General features: G+C 41.7%; 1 protein-coding gene across 2 annotated transcripts in view; it reads left to right on the top strand.

The window, feature by feature from the left end:
* macrod2 (mono-ADP ribosylhydrolase 2) overlaps window positions 1-25508 on the top strand; it is a 608721-nt gene that overhangs the window by 567232 nt on the left and 15981 nt on the right. For both annotated transcript variants that reach the window (XM_007892291.2, XM_007892290.2), the window contains exons 12-15: window positions 327-413; window positions 13485-13559; window positions 15133-15198; window positions 15390-15476. In XM_007892291.2, the coding sequence (XP_007890482.2) occupies window positions 327-413; window positions 13485-13559; window positions 15133-15198; window positions 15390-15476 (315 nt within the window). The remainder of the gene's footprint in view (window positions 1-326; window positions 414-13484; window positions 13560-15132; window positions 15199-15389; window positions 15477-25508) is intronic.

Here is a 25508-nt window from a genome sequence, read left to right as displayed (position 1 = left end):
CCATTCGGCCCATCGTGTCTGTGCCGGCAATTATTGTTGGTGTTGTATTTGGTTGATTTGACTTGTAGGTTTCCCGCAGGCTTTGGGAAGGTGAGTAATTGACTATTTTGATATCAAGCGACTTAACAAAAAAGATCTGTTTTTTGTTGGAATTAGCCAAAACGGTCTTTGTGGGCTCTTGCAAAAGAACAAAGGATAGCTTCTTTGAAAGCAGGCTTGCGATAGATTTGAGTCAGGTCAGCTCAACTTCCTTAACAGTTTGAAGGTCATAAGAGGAATGATTAGTCTCACAAATGTTGTGATGTTGTTTTGTTTTTGATCTTCAGATGAAGAGGACCTGAACCTACAAACACCGCCTGCGAAGAAGTATAAAAATAAAGACTTATTGGAAAAGGGTGATGACAAGAGCAAAGGTATGATTGCTGATATTTGCAAGAATTACATGAGCAAACTTCTGGTAACTGTATCTGAGCCCCTAATTAGTGGAGTCCTGTAGCTCAGTGGTTAGAGCACTTGCCTCGCAAGCAAGAGACCTGGGTTCGATTCCCGACAGGGCAAAACCTTGGGCAAGTTTCCTTGCTTCACACGCCTGATAATAATCTCTCAAGAAAAAAATAATAAATTGGTCAATCCACGACTGTTTGTGGGACACTGCTGTGTGCAATTGGCTGCAGCGTTTCGCCCACAAATATACAGTCAATTCACTTTACAGTATATTGCGTGAAGCGCTTTACAGTCATTACTATTAAGTAGCACACAGAAAAATCCTACAAACAATCTGGAGGTGAAGCACTTGGAGGATTGTTGGCCAGGACACCAGAGAAAACCACATTCTCTTTTTTGAATAACGTCATGGGGTTTGTTAATGTCCATCCAAAGGACGACAGCTTCAGCAATGTAACTCTCCCCCAAAACTGCTTTGGAACTCTCTCCCCCAATCCCTCTATTTTGCCCCCTCCTTCCTCTCTTTTGGATCACAACTGAAAACCTTCCTCTTCCACCTTGCTTACGGTCACCTCCTCCGATGGGGGACTTGAACCCACACCAAAAACTCACAACTGAGCCAGGCTGACACTTAAAAGCATTCACAGTGATTATCACCAGAGCAGTTTTGCAAACATTACTGTTCAACAGCAAACACCACCTGTCCTGCCACCAATAGAGTTACAGACAGGTCGCTCATTGGTGGCACACCCCTTCTTCGACTTGGGTTAGAGATGAACTGCTGCTGTTTTTGATTTTGTAATTGTAAACTCTAGCCGCAGTAGCAGTTTTGAACTTTTTTTCATCAAATACTGTATCTACTTTCTAGGCCTCACTTCATGGCTGTTTGTGCAACAACGCTGTGTCCAAATTGACCGCCCTGTTCGCCTACTCTTTTCCAGTCACCACTTTACAGTAGCTCCTGTGAAGCGATTTAAGAAATCCTCCTGATGTATACGGCTATGGCTCAAATGCAAGGATTATTATTAATAGTTAGTGTCGGTGATAACTATCACACTGAACGCTGATCAAGTCGCACATTTCATCCCATTGTGTGTAAAGAACCATTAATATGTGGGAGAAGGTTAGGAGGAGAGAAACAGCCTGTGTTTTTGATAGAATTGATTGATTCAGCCCAGAATGCTGTCACTGGGAGTATGTTCTTCATATCCATGTCGCTATCTAATCTCCAGCCTCACTGGAGGTTTGTTTAATTTCAAACCCGTATCCTCCAGTTCTTTGCTCACAGTTTACATCAGATAGCCTGCTCTCATCTATCTCTATGCCCCGGCATTTTAAGACCCACATCTTGTGTCTGATCCATCTTTTCCTTTATGGTTAACAGTAACCACTGAAGATATGTTACTCTTCTAATCTGATAGACAGTATCTCACACTAGTCAGGTGGATGTTGCATTTGATTTATGGTGGTCCATTGAAATTGCAACCACATTTAAAAAGGGAATTGGTAAATAACTGAAGCGGGAAAAAATATGAAAGATTATAAGAACAACAAATTTTGGTTAGAAAAGATAGCTCCAGTGCAGTAAGTAATAAAATAATAATAGTAATAATCTTAATAATTGTATTTGATACAGTGCCTTTGAAGTCAGAAGAGTGTCTCAAAGCACTTTGCAGGATTTACTGCAGTGTACCACAAACAGCTGTGTCGTGAATTTTACCTGGTGGATTGTTGGCCAGGACACTCTTACCTTCTGTTTTCAAATTGTGTCGTGGGAGAGAGTGTTTTATTTTGCTGCCCTTCAAGTATTTATCCAATTTTCTTTAAATAGCCACTTGTGGCAAAGCATTTCATGTTCCAATAACCTTCTGTGTGAAGAAATTTCAATGAAACTTTGGCTCCAAAGCGATCTTGTGAGTGAGTGTGACATTCGGGTTTATATATAAATCTCCGTATTTTTATGCAAGTTATAGGTAATGGAGTTTACATCAATAAGCACTTTTTTTTCCACGATTTGATCTCCAGCCTAAGATTAGGTGGAATTTCAGCAGTCAGATCTTCAAAACTCTTTTCAAATTTCCTTTGAGTTCCTTTAAAATACAAGCTCATGTTGAGTTATCCTAATACGACGACGTAAAAGAAAAGGCCTGTGAGGTATCGCAATTTCAGATTCTACTGCCCAATGTATTTGTTTATTCATTCCCTTTTACACATGAGCCATAGTTTTACAAGAAAGCAGTTCTCTGTGAATTGACTCCAGACTTTATTGACATATTGTGCATGGGTCCATTTGCTTTCCAAATTTCTATCATTGTCAGCAGTGTACTGTATAATGTCTTTCATGTCTGCTGCTAGCATATGGTTCTAGTCATGTCTATGTATGTATGTGTTTATTATTAAGACTTCGCTCTTGCAGTTATTGGCTGTCTTGCTTACAGCTGTTTTTCTGCACCTCTTTTTACATTATAAGTTACAAAAACATGAGCTCAGCATCAAGAAGTAGGTGCAGTGATATCATTGGGAAATCACTGCACTAGAAATTTTAACTATTATAATAATAATAAACAATCGTTTCATTTGATACAGTGCCTGCCTTTCAAGTCAGAAAGTCGCACTGCACAGGATTTACTGTAAAATGTAGTGACTGTATTGTGTAGGTAAATGCCGCAGTCTATTTGTGCACAGCACAGCTATTTTTTGGATCGTACTATTAGTACATTATACACTGTTATACCTATATATATTTATACATTGCATTTATTATAATAATTTGATACCCAAATGGTTTTCATATCCACAGTGGAGCCAGAACCAATAAGTGTGGATTTATGGCTCTATATTGAATGTGTTTGGAATAAATGTGAGTATTTAATGATGCGGTAACACCACTAGTGTTGAAATGAAAAGGGAAAGGCGCAGTGAATTGCAGCTTGTGCCACAGGAGAATAAGAAGTTCTATTTCGAACTTCACGGGGACTGACCTTCTGATCTTAGTTGGAGCTGTCTGAGGAAGTGGAAAGAAAACATTTTCTGGCCAGGTGGAGGAAGGGGAAGAGACAAGAGGTGCTAATTCATGCCATTCATACACCACCCCTGCTGCCTGCTTACAAGACTGTACTGGAGCTCTCTGGAAGTCAGTCACTTCACTGCACTTTTGATTGAATTTGAGTGTAGACACTGCAGTTCATCACAATGACAACAAATTGCATTTATATTGCGCCTCTCACGTCAGAAGGAATTTCTTCTTTGACCGTGCTGTGTGTTCACAGGCAAGTTAGGGTGAAAGCTACAGCTAGTTATCAAACATCAACTCATTTTCACAATGAATTATTTTTGCCAGCAATCTTTTTATTAACGCCAAACTCAGTCTGATCTCCAAATGAAAAGGATAGAAAGGGTGGTGGGGGTGGGCGGTCTAAAAGGTGTGAGGTTCTCAGCAAGTTTCAGTAATAGTGACCAGTATTATTATTGCAGAATAACTGTCTCTATGTCATGGCAGATTGGAGAGATTCTTGCTCTGAAGCACCGGAAGTGACCGCAGGCTTCCTTACAGGTTATAATAGTAATAATAATCCTTGCATTTGATATAGAGCCTTGTCCCATCCTCGAGACGTCTCAAAGTATGGGAATTGTTGGCCAGAAACTTCCTTCTCTTATCAAATAGTCGCACGGGATCTTTAATGTCCACCTGAACAGGCAACAGGAGCCTTGGTTTCAAGTCTCATTCAAAAGACGGCACCTCTGACAATGCAGAGCTCCCCCAACACTGCATTGGAACGTTAATCTAGACCAGGGTAGTCCAACCGTTTGGCTGCTGAGGGCTGGATGCCCTATTTGAGAAACGTGCGCAGGCCACATAAGCAATATTTTTGTGTTTTCCTTCAGAAAACTAAACATTTACGGGTTATGGAGGGACCGGTGGGTCAGGTAAAATAGAGGAATGGGGGAGGGGGGATCAGAGGAAATCGGCCCGAAGGCCATCAGTTGGACCTCACCAATCTAGACTATAAACTCTCAAGTCCCTTGTGGAGCTTGAACTTATATCCTTGTGCCTTCGAGGCGAGAGTGCTACCGACTGAGCCAGGCTGTCACAAAGTTGGCTACAAAGTCTTCCCCCTTACCAGCAGGATTCCCTGGGAGTGACTTTGAGCTGCTCGATTTGAATCTCATTTTGACCCCACTGTTCCTCTTTTGACTGAGAGATTCATTGAAACTAATATCTGCCTTGAGTATCCCGAAATGTTCAGCGATCAGGAAAAGTCAGCTCAGTACTAGTTGGACACATTCTTAAGTCACCTTTTCGTAAGTGCAGCGAAGGGTATAACCAGCCAATTCTAACCATTGGCTCATCCGTAAATCAGTGCCACTTAAAATGATTAGCTGTTTAGAATAGTCAGCGTAGAAGACAGTCATTTTGGAAGAATGGGATTTCAGTACTGTTGGGCTGATTTGAAAGCTGGTCCTACCTTGCTATCATTTTAATATTCTGAATGGCAGAGGAGATAGAGAGAAAGAGAATAAAAAAATTACAGAGAATGGGGATGAGATTTAATATGTAATTAAGGGGAATTGTATTCCAATCTATTTAAAGGCCTTTCTACCTGTGTGCTATTAAAATTTAATGTATGTTAATAAACGTCATTATTTTAACATGAGAAGGTATATGGCGAGCCTTACAGCTGCTAACAGCTTCCATCTAATTCGTTTTTGTTTTAAATACACTTAAGCTAAGTTGGAGTCTATCCAGCTATTGATAACAGTCACTTTCCTGTTTGCCACCTGCATAGCATGGAATCTTTTTATTCAACCTGACGATTTACTAATCCAATTTGTTCATTTCTTCTCTTTGTGATTCCCACTGTTTGTCCAGCTAGGACCAACCTGCACATTAGGGCTTTAGCTTGCAGGATTAACAGGAGCTGAGTGGGATGGCTCCCTGCCTCCAGTGACTGGGCTGCCCTTCCAGGTACTGGAATACTGTGGACCGCCTGGCTCAGGAACTGGGCTACCAAGACCGCCACAGCTGGCTGGCTCGATTCCGACATTCTGTTGCCAGGCATGTCACCTTGGACCCAGTTCAGCTCCAAGGAGACCCTGCTTATCTCTTCCCCTCCACCCCACCTCCCCACAAGGAGGATAGTTGGTTGTTGGACATCCGACAAGTGCAGGTTTGAGCCCTCACTCGGTGGATGGCAGGTGCAAGGAACTCCCTGCGATGGGCAATGCATCTCAGCATGAAATGCGTGAGAGCATTGCCACCATCTTCCTGTCTGCAGCTCGGGCACTGTTTGTGGGACACTACTGTGCGCAATTGGCTGCCGCGTTTCACCCACAAAATACACAATCGATTCACTTTACAGTATATTCTCCAAAGCGCTTTGAGATGTGTCGACATGATAAGCTGCTATATAAAATGCAAGGGTTATTATTGTTAATGATAGTCTAAGCATTGGAGCTTTCAAAAGGAGTAAATCAAGGGGAACGTGGAAAGGGCAGGTAAATGGGACTGAAAGGATACTCTCTTGAAAGAACTGGCACATACAAGACAGGCTGAATGTCCTTCTTCAGTGCTGTAAAATTCTATGATAAGAAGGGAGCAGAGAATAGGGATTAGGAGATATAGACGTTCAAGTGGAGTACTGTACTGTATAAACATTGGCACAAACTAGTTAGATCGATTGGCATGTTTCTGTGCTGAAACTTTCTATGCTGTTCCATATAAACAGTTCTTCATTGCGGTGCACAAGTGTGGTCTGTTGATGTGCAGTGTGACTCCCCGGAGGGTTGGCTCCGTACTCTCAGTGCCTTTGGCAGGAAGCTCACCAGATGGCCTACTGTGAATGGAGATGGGATCGGGAAATAAAATGAACTGAAATGCTTTACTCCTGGATCAAACTCAGTGTTGGTGAATGAGCCTAAAACTTCACTTTGGGTCCAGAATAGATCTGAGTAGCAACCTGACTGCTGGCTGAAAACAATTTGAACCAAATAGTTGCGGTATGGCATGTCACGTCCTTTTTACCCCGTTTAATTGCTGCTAATCTATAACATACCGTGAAAAGTTCCTTTTAACAGAGCTGTTTACTTACTGAAAAATATAATTCGCTTTGTGGATGTCCCTGGGTTATCTGCTGTCCATATGTTCTTGTTCAAATGGCAAATTAACTATTGTGCAATGGTCAGGAATTGGCTTCAGAACCAGATGGCGCTCGGTTTACTAACAGGCAAGATGCACTGGTTGGAATAACACTGAGGTGTGCAGCAACCACAGAAATAGCCATTAATTCTCAACACTGATTCCAAGCAATCAGCAGCAGTGGCTGAATGATCCTTCGCATCCTGGATTATGGGATGAAAAGCTACAGATTTAGGTCACCCTGGCATTGCACCTCCATTGATGCCATGGTTCCAGCCAGTCAAAGGAATGATTGATTATCAGAGGGCAAGTTGGACTGCTTTTCATGCTATGGTCAGTATCAGTAGCTGAGCAACCGAGAGATTTAATATTATCAGAAAACGTTACACAAATGGAAAGAAACTGCCACACAAGCGGTGCCTAGTCACGACACAAGTGCCACCTACTGGATGTGTAGCAGCATTAGATATCCATATAAAATAAGCTTCTGTATAAAACAGCCTCTGTCTGCAGCCCCAAGCTACAATTCAGGAGTGAATTCTGCAAGAAATTCTCAACTGTTTCATGTGCAAAAATAGAATCAGGACAAGCTTAGTCTGATAACTGTGCCCAGTGCTATCGCACTTTACTTATTCAGCATAAATTGTGTCCAGCCAGTATAAGCACAGTGCAGTGATTACAAAAAAACAGAAAGCAGTAACTGTGGTTGAGTGTTCGGCCCTGCTTGGATCTTTTATGCGTTCCCACTTTCTGACTGAACTACCACCACCAACATCAACAATAACTTGCATTTATATACCGCTCCTCACACAGGGTAGCGTCCCAGAGTGCTTACCATTGTGGTAATAATCACTGCATTTGATAGAGAGCCTTTAACATTAGAAGCATGTCTCAAAGCACTTCACTGGATTTACTGCAAAGTGTCTTGACTGTGTACATACATCCTGTAAGGTGTTTTGAAATGTTCCCCTAATCTGAAAGGTGCTTTATCAAAAGCAAGGATTATTATTTTTAGTATTAATTTATTTGTCATGAAATTCACCAAATATGGGGGTGGAGGGTGAGTGGAGGTTGTGATCTAATACCTGGCAAAGGTTATTTTGGCATCCAGTCTTTTGTCTTTCGACCTTTATTAGCGCTCTGGGATGCTACCCGGCATGAGACATATGTAGTGCCAGTGTTTTGATTTTCTCAATAAAACAGCAGGAATATTTTGGTAAAACTATCAAGCAGAGGGTAGTGAGATTGTGATACTCACTGGCTGAAGCGGTGGTTGAATCAGATAGTGTAGATGAATTCAAGAGGAAGCTAGACTTTCACATGAGTGAGAATAGAAGAGTATGGAAAGGAGTAAGGAATGGGTGACGATCCATCAACAACAACAGCTTGCACTTGTACAGCGCCCTCCACGCAGGGTAGCATCTCAGAGCGTTTAACAGTGGCGGAGCCTGACTGCGAGTCGGGGGAGACGGGGGAGGTGGCCGTAAGCACAGTCGAAGCGGAAAGTTTTCAGGTGGGACCTGAAAGAGGGGAGAGAGGGGACAAGGCGGAGGGATTGAGGGAGAGCGTTCCAGAGCTTTGGGGGTAGTATAAACTACTCCCAAAATTTGTGTGGAGTATAGACTCGTGTGGAGTATAAACAATGTCACGGACTAGTTGGGACGTGTGGCCGTTTTCCGCGATGTACAGTCATTATAAGTCTTTGGAAAGTAAAGTAGAAATGTGGGTCTTTTTGTTTTGCTGATTCCTGGAGATTCCTACGAGCTCGTGAAAAAACTTTGAGATGAAAATTTCCATAATATTACCATTTACTGTAATGTTACCTTCAACCAACATATGTGGCTGAAATATTAATGTACTCGAAGATGATAATAATAAAAATAATAATGTACATTGCATTTGATATAACGCCTTTCATGTTGAGAGGATGCCTAGAAGCACTTCACGGGATTTATTTTTAAGTGTAGTGACTGTGTTTTTAGTGCGCAAATGTAGAAGCCAAAAAGAACAGAAAATAAAAAGCCTCTGTTCACAGTTCATCTTATTTGCTTCTGTATTCAGAGGAAATACTTGAAACTTGTATTGGAGACAAAATACTGGCAATCGGAATAAAAGTCATCATTGTTGAATTGCAATCGCTAATAGTGATTTCTGGTAACTGTAAGGAAGTGATAATGGACACACAGGGAATTTCATTTCAGAAATTGATCATGGCAGAGTTGTAACGGGGTCACCCTGACAGACTTCAGGTTCCTGGAAGGAGTCACTAATTATGCCATGTAGTGAAGTGTCAGCCTGGCTCAGTTGGTTTCACTCTCATCACACAGTCACTGCACATTATAGTATATCCTGTGAAGTGCTTTGGGACATCTTCCCGATATGAAATGCGCTGTACCAAATGTAACAATTATTATGATTATTATATACTGTCACTTTACAGTAAACCTTGTGAAGTGCTTTGAGACATCTTGACAGCACTATATCAAATGCATGGATTAATGTTATAATTTTACAAGGACGAATATATACAGTGCTAAATTGCAATGATCTTAAAACCTCAAAGGCAGAAAGTAGGAGGGAGAGACAAAAACAGCAACAGCAAACCCCCTGAACCAGTTGCAGCAATTAGTCTTGTCCTAGTTTCCATCGTTTCAAGAAGCCTTCACAAATGTTTATTTTTTCTACCCATTTTTGCATTCTTTGATCCTTGAGAAATTAATATTCTGTGCAATGTCAGAGACATTGAAAAAAGATGCAAGTCTCCAGGGACCATAAAAGATGAATTGAAACAGATGGAGTCACTACTGGTCAGTCTGGTTAACACAAAGAACATTCTCGAAACTACAAACACAGCTGTAACCTATAGATGGATCAGTTTCATCTTGGTTTAATAGTGTGGCTCAACGTGATGCCCCGAGCAGTAAATAAGTTATGGATTTGTCTCTTTGGGTGGTCCTGGAATGAATGGTCTCGAGAGTGGATAACGTGGCTCCTCGTATTTCCATATCTTACCCGACTTTTCTTTGAAAGGATAATGTTTTAACGTTCACGGCGCTGCTACAATACAAATTGAGTTCAGAATATCCCTGAGTCTAATCCTCCACTTAGTTGTTTGTCTTTACCAGTTTCTAAGTGCAATTAAGATTGCATAAGAAGTGATGGATCGTCTCGGCCAGCCAGAGTAGAGGGTATGATTTATGCCTTCCATCCTCTCCGTTTAGGAAAGATCTTTATCCAGATTGGGAAGCATCATGAAGCATTTCCACAAGAGATCTATCATAACCCCCTACCTCAATGCGAGGCAATCTCTGCCCATATTATGAAGTCTATCAGGAGTCCAATGTATGCTTCTAAAGAATTAGAGCTATGTCTGGCATTGCAAAAGATTGATTTTCCCTGTACAGACGTCGTATCATCACGATTTAAAAGTGTTCCATGGACTTGAGGAAGCAGGAAATAACATTTTGTTATCAGAATCTCTTCAACTCCAAACTATTATCTGGCAGAGGAAAAGATTATAATAAACCCTTGCATTTGATATAGCACATTATCGTGTCATCGAGGTGTCTCAAAGTGCTTCACAGGACATACTATACAGTTATGTAAGTGCAGTGACTGAATTTTGTGAGTGAAATGCAGCAGCTAGTTGCGCACAGCAATGCTCCACAAACAACCATGGAGTGAATGACCAGTTTTATTTGGGAGATTGTTGGCCAGAACACCAGGAGATGCTCCCTTCTCTTTTCGAATAACGCCAGGGAACTTACACGTCCACCTGAGCAGACAGACTGGACTGCGGTTTAACATCTCATCTGAAGGACCGCACCTCTGCCAATGCAACACTCCCCTAGCACTGCATTGGATTGTCAGCTCAGACGATGTGATTCCAAGAGGGGCGGGAGGGAGCGAGCGAGGGAGTTGGAGGGACGGACCCCAGGATGAACTGAATCCCATTGCTCAGCAATGGCAAGGAATTCAATTTCAATATGTGGCTGACATCTGTGGGGTCACGAGATGATGGAAAATACAGAAGGAGCAGTGGACATCCCGTCCATCTCTTTTACTGCTGACAGAGAAGGATGTTGACACCATCTGCCCAACATTGTTGTATCCCTATTAATTCTTATATCATGTCTGGACAATATTGGCAAAAGAATTTCAGGTTCAATTTTCTGTCTAGCTTAGGACAAAAGTGCCCAATCTACTCTATTGAGGGATGTTGGGCTGACAAGATCACATTGTCAGACTCACTGCTCCTTAAAAGGTCCTAGAGGATAACTGATGTCAGGAGACAACTCTCCCTGACTTAAATAGTTTCCCCCAATGCCAGCAATTTAAGGTTGAGTTAAGCCACTGGCAAATTCGGGGAATGCCAACAACCTTTTGGGAGAAAACATTTGAACAAAGGCAGGAGTGTGTTTCCCCCAATGGGATTTCTTGTCTGAGATACTTCCAAGAGCAGGTTGTCCCACGATGAGATAGTTTTCAGATTTTGTTTACTCCTATGTAGCCATGGGATCCACTGACTAACTGCTTAACAACCGATTATCGCACACTTTGTTACCCAAAGTCTGTCAGCCTCTTTAGGAGCTCGTATCTGCTCGCTTATCTGTTCTGAAGGAATGGCCCACAAGAGAATAAACACACTTGCTAAGAGCTTCGTAAAAATATTGCAGTCATTCTTAATAAGGGAGACAAGCTGCCACTTGCACTGTTTGCCATCGGTTCAGATTTTGGTGACAGTAGCTAAAGTTTGCGTCAGGAGGAGATTTATTTTCCAAGATTTCAGTCATTCCTACAGAAAGTGGAAAGAACTCAGGCTGAATGGTAATGTTTTCAATTAGAAGCCCAGTAAAGAAAACATAATAATCCCTGCATTTTGAATAACAACTTTCACGTTGGGAGGAAGTCTCAAAGGCTCAGTCTGTCCTGCTCACTTCTGTGGCGGAAGCTATCAATTTACTTTTTAAAGAACACATTTTTGGGTAGCTTTACAGAGATGAACAGCTCAGTATATACCATCATAAGGTCTTGTGTTGTCTTGAGCTTCACTCAGCTCAGCTTTAGACTGTCGACAGATTTATGAAAATTCCACTCTATTTACCATAGAATACAGAAACATTATGGCGCAGAAGGTCAATTGGCCCATCATGTCTCTGCTGACAGCTCCTTTAAGAGCAATCCTTTCAGTCGCCCTTTCCCCAGACGTCTGTAGTTGATTCCTTTAAATAATAATCATAATCCTTGCACTTGATATAGCACCTTATCATGTTGTTGAGACATCTCAAAGTGCTTCGGAGAATATATTGTAAATTGGATCGACTGTATATTTTGTAGGCAAAAAGGTATTTATCTAGTTCTCTCTTGAAGGCCTCACAGCAGGGTGTTCCATATCATAGTTACTCTGTGTGTGGAAAAAAAATTCTCCTACCCTATCAAAAGAATTGAAAATTTGGAAAGTATCTGTTGGATTCGCCCTTTGCCTTTTTTATGTTTTTAAAAAAAAGCCCCAACATTTCAAGTCTTACATAACTGTAACCGTTCATCTCTGGTATTCTGAGTAAATTGCAAGATATCTATCTTTGGCACTGAGTTGGTGTTGCTTGCCCAAGATATTGTCAGAATAACCTTCCCTGCAGCGACTTGGGCTTTTACAAACTTCCAAGAGGATAGACGTTAACAAGCCTTGTCCAATCTCCTAATCATTTGGTGTGGTCTGATCCAGCTGTGTGGTGCAGATGTGGACGTTTAACACTGCATTTGTACTGTGCTTAGTGGTACATTTGCAATAATTGAAAATAAGTTTATCCCTTTATCCCTGGAGCGTTCCAACTCTAACCTTTTAATCTCTTCATTTAGGTTTAACCCGGAGCTTTCATCTCATCAACCTCTTTACATTGATAGCTTCCAGAGCTCAAACTGCTGCCTATTTTTATATGAACAGAAGTACAGTTCCCGAGTGTTCTTTTACTTGATTTCATTTTAGTCTTTCAAGTCATGCAGAGATTCAGTGAACAAATACAGTTGTTGGATTATTCATTTCTCTTGTCTTGTTATTTTTATCTCAAAGAATTGTTTTCCTAATTCTTCTGAAACGTCTTAAAATATATATTTTTTAACAGATCACAATATTAGCAGGAGAGATGTCAGGAACCTCTGGAGTTGTAGAGTACAGAAGCAAATTGTATTTCTGCACGTTATCTAACCCAGTACAGAGCAAGTTTAATGGACAAAATTGTACTTTAATGAAAACGTCTGATTTTTTTTACAAAGAGTGTTGAATCAGCCTTATTTCAGAACGCTCATGTCTGCTACCAGTGTGTGGGCTAAGAGGAAGGAGATTCCTTGTAATTTTATAGAGCTACTAAATAGTGTCATCCTCGCTCAATTGGTAGGACTCTCGTCTCGGGGTCAGAAGGTTGTGATTTCAAGCCACATATGGGATTCATAGTGTAAACGTGCTGGATTGTAACAGGTGCCAAATATTGCACGGTACATTGGACCGAGGTCTCATCTGCTTGTTCAGATAGATGTTAAAGATCCCATAGCAAGAGTCGAATGGCGGATTGCTTTCCGGGGGTAATAATCCCTCCCCAAAAAATACGGTCACTCAATCCATGACCGTTTGTGGGATATTGCTGTGCACAATTGGCTTCCGCATTTCGCCCACAAATACACAGTCAATTCACTTTATAATATGCTCTGTGAAGCGCTTTGAGATGCCTCAACGACGTGATGAGGCACTATATCAAATGCAAGGATTATTATATGTTATAAAAATACACATTCGCTACACTTCACAGCAACTCTCTGTTAAGCACTTTTGGATAGTTCCACAATATTGGCACCGTATCAGGTGTAAGGATTATTATTAACTGAGCATTTTTTCTCCTTTATTTTACAGCATCAGCAGAAGAAAATCTAGATGCCAAAACAGAAAGTTCTCCAAAGCAGAGAGAGGATGTTATGGAATCACCCTGTAAGGACTTTCAGTATATTAAACTAGTCAAAATGATTCTTACAACACATCAAGTAATGTATAAAGGACAGCGCCCTTTCCTACCTCAGATTGAATTTGTTACAAGGATCACACAACATGATGAACAGCACAGAGCACTGTGATTTAAGACAATGTAAATCGCTTAAGTTCAGATGATGTCAGGCTAACTACAACGAGAGCAATTCATTAATGAATAAAGGACGAGAATGTAGAGGGATTTCTACTGGTGTCCTGGGCAACGATCCCCCAGAAAAAATTGGTCATTCACTTCTTGGCTATTTGTGGGATATCACTGTGTGCAAATTGCCTGCTGTGTTCGCCTACAAAATACAGAAAAGTGCTTTGAGATATTTCAACGTGATTAGGTGCTATATCCAATGCAAGGATCATTATTCCTATTATAAAGGTGAGAGTTGAAAGTGCTGGGTGATAAGCATTTATGAGATTAATTTTGTGTGTCAAAGCTTTCAGCAGAACAAAAGGGTTGTGTAAGTTCCTTTCTTATAAGTTTGATATTAGAAAGTTTTATATTAAATTATACCCACTCAGACTTGTAAACAATGGTCTCCTCTTGATCTTTCTTACTAATTCTTTAAATGACTGAGCAACCCTCTCTGTGCTAACACTGGGCGTCAACTGAACCCAGTCAATTTTCACATCGCCTTAAGCTACACAGTGATCCATGCTGTTCACTGCCTCAAGTGATCCTTACAACAAATTCATCGGCACATCATTGTGATTTATCTGCATAAACTGTCTGGCAGAGAGTGAAGCAGCTGCTGCTTAAACTCCGCACCTCCAACTGGTGGATTCATTGCTCAATAGGAAGGGATGTGTGCCTGAGCAACATTGTGCTATGTTTTTTTTAAAAAAGAGTCATGTATTAAGCATCAACAAATTACATTTATATAGCGCCCTTCATGTAGGATGATGTCTCAGAGCTTGCGTTAGCAAGCAAGAGGACCCGGGTTCGATTCCTGGGCGGGGCGAAACCTTAGGCAAGTTTCCTTACTCCACACATTTCTGGTTACCTAGCAGTAAGTAGGAACCCGGTTGTTAGTCGATTGGTGGATCGATTTCCGGGGTAATAATTCTTTCAACAAAAAAAATTGCTGTTAAATTTGTTAAAGAAATATTTCCTGGTGTCTCAAAGCACTTCACAGAATACACTGTAAGGTGGATTGACTGTGTATTTTGCGAAATGCGGCAGCCAGTTATGCACAACAGTGTCTCACAAACAGCCATGGAGGGAGTGACTAATTTTATTTGGGCAATTGTTGGCCAGGACACCAGGAGAAAATGCACGATGGACCTCTATATCTGGACTTCATAACGATGAAGTGACAAGTTTAGACTAACAAGGGCTGCCTGTCCAGTAAAACTGGCCATACTGACTTTCTGTATAAGATTTTATGCAGAGAAAGAAAGTGAGAGAATCAAGCCATGTTTGGTCATCAGATTTCCGCATGGAAATGGAAGCAGTAAGCGTGCAGCAAGGAAAAGAAATGAGATATTTTGTCTGATTGACTAATTTTATTGTGTTTTTTTTTAGTACCGTCAGAAAGTCACAGCGATGAATCTAAATCGGCTGATGTGTGTATGGACAGTCAGGTGGATGGTAAGAGCCAGCTTAACAACAGCTTCCATTTGCATAGAGTCTTTTGCGTCTCAAACCGTTTCATGGGGCTGATCGGGAGCCGGAACAGGAGGTGGGGGCAGAAGGGAGGGAAAGGTGGCCAAAAGCACAGTCAAAGAAAAAGGTTTTAAGGCAGGTTTTGAAGCTAAAGCTCTTTGTGTTTATTTTGCCAGACACGCCTGTGGACAGTGAAATGCATAGCCAGCCAGAGCCCCAGGTCTCAGAAATAGAGATGGGAAGCTCGCAGGAGGAGCCTGCAGGTAAGAGCTGCTTCATGTCACTCCTCTTGCCATTTAGTGGGAATTACTGTATGTTACAAACCTAGTATGCTGGTCAAAGGTTACTGATAGAACAAAGAAAAGTAAAACTCATCACCTTCAGTGGAAACAACTTAAATTTAGACGGGCTTTTAAAGGTTTAGGTCACAGGTTCGCAAGATTAGTTCAGATAAAGAAGGCCGTTGGCCCATTTGATCCCATCCCTCCAGAACACCTACCCTGCAGTCTCCCATCACAGCATTGAGCTATGTTTTTAAACCTATTTTCTTTTGGTCTACTGCTTCGATGGATCTGAAAGTATTGTTTCAAGTTTACTTTCTTAATTACCACAGAGACAGTTGAGTGTTTCTGAAATTAAAGTTGTGCTATAGTTTTCTCTCTGCCAGAAAGTGGCATTTGCTTATTGACTCCCTCCCTCCCATACTGACACACTCACTGTCTCACATTTGGCTTTGCCTGAATGTCATTTATTTAAGTCCTGCTTTGAGACGTCTAGAAGAGGTGAAAAGTGCTACATCAAATGCAAGGATTATTATTATATTATTATTATTAAATACTTGTGTTGCAAGAGATGACGCAATATGGTGTCAGCCTGGCACAGTGGGCGACGCTCTTGCCTTGGAGTCAGAAGATTTTGCATTCATGTCCTATGTCAGGATTTTGAACTCACATTGTCTAAGTTGACTCTCTAATGCATTCCTGGCGGAGCCCTCCATTGTCAGAGGTGCTGTCCTTTGGATGAGATGTTAAACCGAGGTCTCACCTGCCAGTTCAGGTGTTTGTTAAAGATACCATGGCACCACTCAAGAAGAGAAGGGAGTTTTTCCCAGTATCACAATACAGTATTACATTTGTATAGCGCCTTTTACATCAGGAGGACATCATAAGGTACTGGACAGTCGGGGATTTGTACGCGAGTGGGGAGTGGAGGGGGGGGGTGTTGGGATCAGGGAGAGTGGAGGGCAGGGAGGGTAGGAGGGTGGCCGAAGGCTCTGTAGAAGAACATCTTGAGATGTGCCTTGAAGGAGGCAAGGGGAGGGAGCGAGGCAAAGGGTTTGTGGGATGGAGTTCCAAAGGGTGGGATCAAAGAGGTTGAAGGCCCGACCGCCGATGAGGCAGACCAAGCAGAGGATGTGGAGCAGGTCGGAGGGAGGGTTGAGCGGAGGGAGCAGACAGGTTGACATGGGGTTAGCAGGTCACAGAGATAGGAAGGGGCAAGGCATGGAGGGCCTTGCCTTTTCTTACCGCTATATTCTAGCCAACAATCCCACAGATAAAATTAATCATTCACTTAATGATGTGGGACACTGCTGAGCGCTCATTGGCTGCTGTGTTTGCCCATGAAATACACAAACTCTACATATTACAGTAAATTCTCCTTCCGACATGAAAGGTGCTATATTTAGTTATATAATAGGGTCAGCCACCTGTCCTCCTCTGCAGTCCAATTACAGTCGCATGAGTCTAGAGGTCAATTGGATTGCAAAAACCTGTGTTTTTGATAACAGTGAGCACAACCCATTGTGTGTCTCCCAGAATTATCACTGAGAAATGGATCAGTTCTTTGGGTAAAAACCTCAGATCTTGCATTATGTATTCCAGTGTTCACTGAACACTTCACCATGTGCCTGCCGGGACCATTCTGTTGAGAAGAGAGAGATTTCTCATTTCGTCCAACCCTCCCTTTGGTGATAAAACCGCATTGTATGTAGATTTCTCCTCGAGTAACCAGCCAGCTGAAGCCATTGATGTACACTTCCACCGGCCCCACAGCCAACCTTATGCCCAACCAGTGCTGAGAAGCGCCTTGAGACATCCTCCTGACATGAAAGGCGCTGTACCATTGTAAATTGTATTGTATCTACAAAATACAGTCACTATACGTCACAGGAAAATCCTGTGGAGCACTTTGAGACGTCCTCCTGACGTGAAAGGCGCCACATCAAATGCAAAGATTATTATTATCAAAGGTAAAGGTCTGGCAGAATGTATTGCAGGAGCACCATTGGAAACTAGTTTGCAGTGCTGTTTTAACGGGGCGTCTTTATAAAGAATCTTGAGTTGTGCAAATGGAGGCTATTTCTCGTAACCGGAGGTTTGTCATGCCCAACTGCTTTCTAAATGTGGTTCCAGTGCAGAGATTCTCCAGTCAATACAAATTCTAATGGGATTTCTTATTAAGAAATATTTCAAAGTAGGCCCCAACCTTTTATTTTGAGCCTGAAAGACTTAGTTTTACATAAATGTACAAAAGGGACAGGATTAGATGGCTATTCATCAATGGTTACACTAAGCTGCATGTCAAGTCCATGGAGGGATGTTAATTTGTACAGAAAGCACCATTAATTGGATGGTATGTGGAATAGCGTAGGCTTTCATAGTTACACTGAAGTGGATGAGTTGGCTTGGGAGTAATCTTGAAGAAGCCAGAAGGAAAAGCTTCTGGCATTGGATCATTGTTGGATAAACAATATGCAAAGAATTAAGATAAACATTTGCCAATTACTTAAATACTTTGTAAACTTGTGGTGCTAAAGATTCGCCATAAGAATAGAATTCTGAATTCTGTTTTACTTTAACTCTGTTCCTGTGCTGTGTTGTGCTATCTGCATTTGCTTCTGAAAATATTTTCCTGCACAAGCTGACCGAGTACGATGCCAAATGCAGTGTTCTATGAAGTGAAATATTAAGGCTTTGGTGTTTCGTTCACAGTTAAAAGAATAGTACAGGATGTTCACAAAGTCGTGTTACCCCATGATTGATTTCTACAATGCACTGACCAACAATTGAAACATGTGGAAGAATGATGGTATTTGTATTTAGAAGTATTTAATTGTATTCAGTACAAGTGTACATCCAGAGGATCTGTGTGAGGTGCCATCATTTTCGTACCATTCTGCGTAAAGGGAGCTTATAGGAATGCAAGTTGTTTTTGTAGTGAGAAAGAATGTCATAATAATGCTGAAAGGTTTATGTAAGCACCTAAAATAATCCGGCGTCAACTGAAATGCTCACATTTATTATTGAAATACCACAATTTTGAGGAAAAAAAATCCTTCTCTTCCCATAATGGCTTTACCAGTCTTGATAAGTGATTTTTTTTAAAATTCTTCCAACGAGTAATCTGTGAGCTATAAACCATATGGAAGAACGGACTGCATTCTGCATACAAGGCAGCAGCTGTAATAGGCAAGGAAATGCACGATGACAGGCTACCAGCCAAGGACGTATAGTGATAATGGAGCTGAAGTCAGCTGGAGGGCTCAGGAGAAAAATGAGCAATTTTCACCCTTGAGCAAAAATAAAGGGAAATATAAAAAAAATTCCCGGCAATCTAGAGAGCAGTCACATTTCGTAACAGTGAAACAACTGGGAAGTAGCATCTAATTGTCTTTTTACCTATATTTGAAGTATAGGAAATAATGGCAGAGACTATATTTGAGTGATCTAGTTTTTGAAAGACTGCAGTTTCATTTCAAGCTGCCAATTTGTGGTTGTGAAGACAGAGCAGCAGTCTGAGCGATTAGCAATCTCTAAGCATCTTCAGCTGTTAAATAATTGTGCATCCGAGCTTTGAGGAAACACTGGTAATATTTCAAGATGTTCTTCAGTTCCCCCTGAAAATGATTAAAAAGCAAAGTGCGTACAAAGAGTTGTCATTTATTCTGGGACACAGGAACAGTTCATTGAGAATATTCCACTGTTTCAGTAGATCATAGCAGATTTTGGAATCCTTTTTCCTTATTTTTTCCCTACTATCACCTTTAAGGCCATCCATGGCCTTGCCCCCTCCTACCTCTCTGACCTGCTGACTCCTTACCAACCTGCCCGCTCTCTCCGTTCATCAGGCTCCAGTCTGCTCCATGTTTCCCGCCCGACCTGCTCTACCATTAGTGGCCGGGCTTTCAGCCTCTCTGCCCCCACACTTTGGAACTCCATCCCACGGTCCCTTCACCTCACTTCCTCCCTTGCCTCTTCAAGGTCGGTCTCAAGACACTTCTCTTTGATCGTGCTTTGGTCGCCCTCCCACCTCTCTGCCTTCCCTCACCCCTACACCACCCCTCCCTCATGCTCGGGCCCCGACATCTGACTGTTTAGCGCTTTGGGATGTCCTCCCGACGTGAAAGGCGCTCTATAAATGTAATTTTGTTATTGTTGTTGTATCCCTTACCACCTGAGCATCTATCTATCTCCCTTTACTACATGCCAGCTGATTCTGAGGCAGTGCATTCCGAAACTCTTGTTTTCTGATATAATTTCTACCTCCTTTAGCTTTTAATTTTAGGAATTCACATTCATGAATGGAATTGTCTGGATATAAATGTAAAGAATCGCCCCTTACTAGCTTGTCAATTCCCTGCTGAGAGATTAACCCCTGAATCCCTTCATCTCAGGTATTAATATAGGGATTCACTCCAAATTACTCGTCTTAGCTGGTACATACGCTCCGCAAAAAGCAGATTGTTTTATATTCCAGGTTCCGTGTTATGAACCATAACATTCCTATTAACTTCTTTGACCCTAAGTGGTCAGTGATACTTGAACCGTGACACATTAAAAGGAAATTTGACAAAATATTTGAAGAACAACAATATAAAGGGCAGATTGGGATAGTCAGCTCCTGTGGAGGAGCTAAATCAGCAAAGGTGAAACCAGAAATGAAGCGAGTGGCTTCTTTCATTACTGTAATCTCTCTGATTCAGTAAGAGAACTGTATTAATATGAACAGTTGAAGCTAAAGCACCACTGGTGACCTATATATTCTTTGATATTTATTCAGGTTTTTGAACCGTTTGTAGCTTCTCAAAGCTAGATCTTTGATTCAGCACTGCGCAGAATATAGTACAAAACAAACCAAGAATAAATAAGCAAACAAGCAGTATTGCAGTTTGTGAGACCCTCATCGCAATCAGCCTGGCTTAGTTGTTAGGACTCGCATCTCCAAGTCAGGAAGTTGGGGCTTCAAACCCCACATTGGGACTTTGAACTCACAGTTCACGGCTGGCACTCCAGTCCGGTGCTGGAGGAGCACTATGCTGTTAGAGGTGCTGTCCTTCGGAGGAGATGTTAAACTGAGGTCTTATCTGTGCCTGTTCAGGTGGCCGTTAAAGATCTCATGACAATAACAACAAAACTACATTTGTAAAGTGCCTTTCACGTCAGGAAGACGTCCCAGGACGCTGAGACAACATAGACACTAATCAAAAAGATTAGTCCCAAGACACTAATCAAAAAGAGAAGGGAATTTCTCCCTGTGTCCTGGCCAACAATACCCCAGGTTAAATTGATCATTCACTTAATGGCTGTTGATGCAGTATTGCTGTGCGCAAATTGACTGCCACGTTTGCCTACAAAATATATGGTCACCATACTTAAAGAAAATTTTGTGCTTTGAGACTTCCTCTTGCCCTGAAAGACATGAATCAAAATCAAGGATTATTAATTTAATAATATTATTCTTTATTAAAGTAAGGGTTCAGGAGTTTATTTATAGAAGTTACTTTACATTTTAACCATTTGATTAATGTTCTCGCCACTGCAATGCCCCGAGCAGTGTATACACATCCTCTTAACATAAAGCCCCAGTGTTGCTAGTGCTTTCATGGTGATCAGACTGAAAAAGACATTTACCCATTTCCCAGTGGAATATCTGTGGAAAACTCCACGAGCATATAAAATCCTGCAAGACATTTATAAAAGATGGTTCTATTTTGTGCTTGCTGCCTCCAAATCATTTTATTCTGTGGTTCTGCAAGATTTTTGACATCACGATTTATCGCCAGTCATAAATGAAAGTATCAACGTTCACCAAACTTAATTTTGAGTATTTCCAAAGTTAAATATGTCACAAACAGTATGAAAAGACAATGGAGCAACAACAACAACTTGTATCTATACAGAGCCCTTCACATTGGGTAACATCTACAAGCGAATCACTGTGGAGGGATTGGATGCCAATAATAATAATAATAATAATCCTTGCATTTGATATAGCGCTTTTCACGTCGGGAGGACGTCCCAAAGCGCTTCACAGAATACACTGTAAAGTGAATTGACTGTATATTTGTGGGCAAACGCGGCAGTCAATTGCGCAAAGCAATGTCCCACAAACCGTCGTAGATTGAAAATGACCAATTTATTATTGGGTTTTTTTGGTTTTGGAGGGATTATTATTAGGCTCTGTGTGGAGTAAGGAAACTTGCCCAAGGTTTCGCCCTCTGCCTGGAATTGAACTCAGGTCTCTCGCTTGCAAAGCGAGTGCTCTAACCACTGAGCTACAGGACTCCACAAGCCAAGCTAAGGGAGAGGGGGAGAGGTGACTGAAGGTGCGATCGAAAAGGTAGGTTAGGAATATAGGAACAGGAAGAGGCCATTCAGCCCCTTTGAGCCTGTTCCGCCATTCTATAAGATTATGGCTGATCTGTAGCTCAACTCCAATTACCCGACCTTGCTTCATATCCCTTGATACCCTTGACCTAACAAATATCTATCCAACTCAGTCGTGAAAATTTGAATGGATCCAACATCCACAGCTTTTTGGGTGAGAGAGTTCCAGATTTCCACTACCCTTTCGGTGAAAAACTGCTTCCTGATTTCACTGCTAAATGGTTTAGGTCTAATTTTAAGATCATGCCCCCTTGTTCTGGATTCCCCCACCAGAGGAAATAGTTTATCTGTAGGTTTTAAGGCGGAATTTAAATACAGATAGAGAGGAAGTTCACGCAGAGGGTTAGAGGCCGGGTTTTATATAGAGTTAATCACAATCAAATGTCTCGAAGCAGTTGATTAGTCTCAAATGTAATGACTTTTTTATAGGTAAACATGGCACCAATTTGACCCACAGACAGCCAAGAGGTGAACAACCGATTGTTTCTAGAGAATTGTTTCCCAGGACTCCGGGAGAAACTCTCCTCCTTTTGAATCATGTCCTGGGATCTGACACATATTCGGGCTTCGCATTGCAATGCACAGTGCATAGTAATGGAGGTATTAGAGAGGGGGAAGGGAAATGGTAAATTCCTTCCAATTAAACCCAGGCACCCAGAGGGGCTGAATGGCCCGCTTCTGTTCCTATTTCCTATGTGGCATTCCAAATCTAATCCTTTATATTGGTTAATCCAGAAAAGGTGACTCCAGATTGCTACAAAACAGCAGTTAACTAATGTCACATTTTTGTGCTTCCTGTTAATAATTTAGCGCTAACTATTTCTCACAGGCATGTGCACTGTTCCTGGACAATGAGTGGGAGCAGAAGCCGTGGCTGTTTATGCCCTTGCTTCCTAAGACAGGACAACCAAGAAGGCACCTATTTTATTAGCAGAAGAAGTCAGCCATTGTGTTCGTGTGATATATGTCTGCGCCAGTTCACCGTTACCGTGGAGACCTGCGTTCTCAGTGAAGCTGTGTCCTAGTAAGGTGTTTTATGACAGGGACATCCTGAAAGTGCAAATATATTGTTGCTTCCTTTTATCTACTGGGCCACTGGGGAGGTTTTCAAATGTAGTCTGCTTCTCCCCACAAGTACGCTCACGTTAGCAGCAATTTAAAATAAGATTTTAGGCATCAATGAATTTGTGCTTCTTGTGCCACAGATTGACACGTTAGGACTCAAGTCCCACTGCAACTAAGTGTCTTCACTAAAGGGAAAGAGAGAAATGTCCCTGAAAATGTATAATTCATTAAATGGCAAAACAAAGGGCTGGATAGCTGTTTTTAACATTTTAACATTTATTGATCATTAATAATGGGTTTGCTCTGCTGCTGAGTTCATAAACATTTGTTTAGTTGAACACTTTGCTTCAGATGTTCTGTGGGAGATGTTCAGTAATCGCACAGCGTACAATTCCATTGATTCCGAAAATGTCAGCAGTTCTCATTTTGCAGAGGACGGTCACAGTACAAAGCAACACCCAGGCCCCCTCCACTCCCAGCCTTCATTGTTTATAGGATTCCTGTAAAGTAGTGGTTAGTATGCTCGCCTCACAAGCGAGAGGACCCAGGTTTGATTCCTGGGTGAGGTGAAATCTTAGGCAAGTTTCCTTTACTCCTCAAGCCTCTGTTTACCTGGCAGTAAGTAGGAACCCGGTTGTTAGTCGATTGGCGGATCTCTTTCCGGGGATAATAATCCCTCCCCACACAAAAAAATTGGTTACTCAATCCACGACTGTTTGTGGGACACTGCTGGGTGTAACTGTCTGATGGGTTTTGCCCACAAAATACACAGTCATATCTACTTTACGATATGTTCCGTGAAGCGCTTCGAGACGTGATAAGGCGCTGTATCAAATGCAAGGATTATTATTATTATAACCACTGGAACCCCCATCCCTCAACCCTCCATTTCATCCTGTCTCCTTTGGTCTTTAAATCATATCGAAAGGCGTACCTCTTCCCCCTTCCTCCTTTTCCTCTTCCTCCCTTATTTGATGTCCAATCCCCTTGTGGAGCACCCTGAGACATTACCCTACGTGAAGCAAGTAATAAAGGCAAGTTGTTCCGTCAACGCTGCATCCATATTCCTAAGGAAAGTTCAAACACTGAAAACCTCACTGTGAGCGCCACGTCAAACTAGCTTCTTTCTCTAAAACATGCATTCCAGCTCTCTTGGTGCTGTATTCCAACTGAACTCATATTTGACCTTCTCGATAACATGAAATACACTGAGAGATGGAACATGTTCTCTTTTGCCCTTTAACATATTGATCCAGAGTTGCAGTTACAAATTATTCTCCTCAGGAGCTGAACCCGAACGGGGTCGAAGTTGAGTTAAAAAAAAGAAATTAAGTACTCCTTTTTTTTAATGAGGATATAGGATTTTTTTTACATGCACTGAACTACCTCAAAGTATTTCAGGTGTAATTAATGCTAAGTGTAGTGACTGATTATGTAGGCAAATGCGACAACCTGTTGTGCCCACAAACAGTCATGAACTGAATGACTAATGAATTGGCCAGGATGCCGGGAGAAATCAAATCTAGTGCCACGAGATCTTTAACATCCACCCGAGCAAGCGGACCGCACCTTGGTTTAATCTCTCATAAATAAATTAGGGAGGGTTTGAGAGAGCGAGGTAGAGAAAAGGAGAGAGGTGAGAGAGGGCTGAGAGGGAAGGGAGAGTTCAGAAAAATAACATTAAAAAAACTGACCAAAAAAAAATTGTCTCTGACAATGCCCACACCCCTCCTGCCCCAGAGCTACACTGAAGTGTCAGCCTCGACAATGAGCTCAAATCCTGACATGGGCCTTGAACTCACAACCTTTGATTGAGTGTTATTTCAGTGGCTATAGTTAGGAGCTCTGGTTAACGGGATCAAGCACCCCACCCCCCCCCGGGACAAAGGCACTTAACTCACTTTCTCACATCGGAACCGGTAATTCCGTCATTTCAGAAATATTTTAAATCCTTGCATTTGACATAGCACTTTTTGCGTCAGGAGGATGTCTCAAAGCTCTTCACAGAATTTGCTGTAAAGTGTAGTGGCTGTGTGTTTTGTAAGTGAACGCCACAGACAATTTGCACATAGCCAAATGTTGTGTCCCACAAACAGCCATGAAGTCCATGACCGGTATTTTTTTTATTTGGGGGATTGTTAGCCCAGACACCGGGAGAAAACCTCATCTCTTTTTTGAATACTGCACCGTCCACGTGGACAGGAGTCCCAGAGCATATTGGTTAGAGCACTTGCCTCAGGTTCGATTCCCAGGCAGGGTGAAATCTCAGGCAGGTTTTCTTACTCCACACGCCTCTGTTTATCTAGCAATAACCAGTTGTTAGTCGAATGGCAAATCACTTTCCAGGAATAATAAATACCTTCAAAAATAATAATAATAATTTGGTCACTCAATCCACGACTGTTTGTGGGACACTGCTGTGCACAATTAGCTGCCATGTTTCCCCCCACAGAATATATAGTCAATTCACTTTTCAGTATATTCTGTGAAGCGCTTTGAGATGTCTTAACAATGTGATAAGACGCTATATCAAAAGCAAGCATTATTATTATTATTATTAAC

The sequence above is a fragment of the Callorhinchus milii genome, unplaced genomic scaffold (genome assembly GCF_018977255.1).
Source record: "Callorhinchus milii isolate IMCB2004 unplaced genomic scaffold, IMCB_Cmil_1.0 Scaffold3, whole genome shotgun sequence".
Lineage (NCBI taxonomy): Eukaryota > Metazoa > Chordata > Chondrichthyes > Chimaeriformes > Callorhinchidae > Callorhinchus > Callorhinchus milii.
Note: the sequence above shows the minus strand (reverse complement) of the source record. Positions and strands in the feature narration are given on the sequence as shown.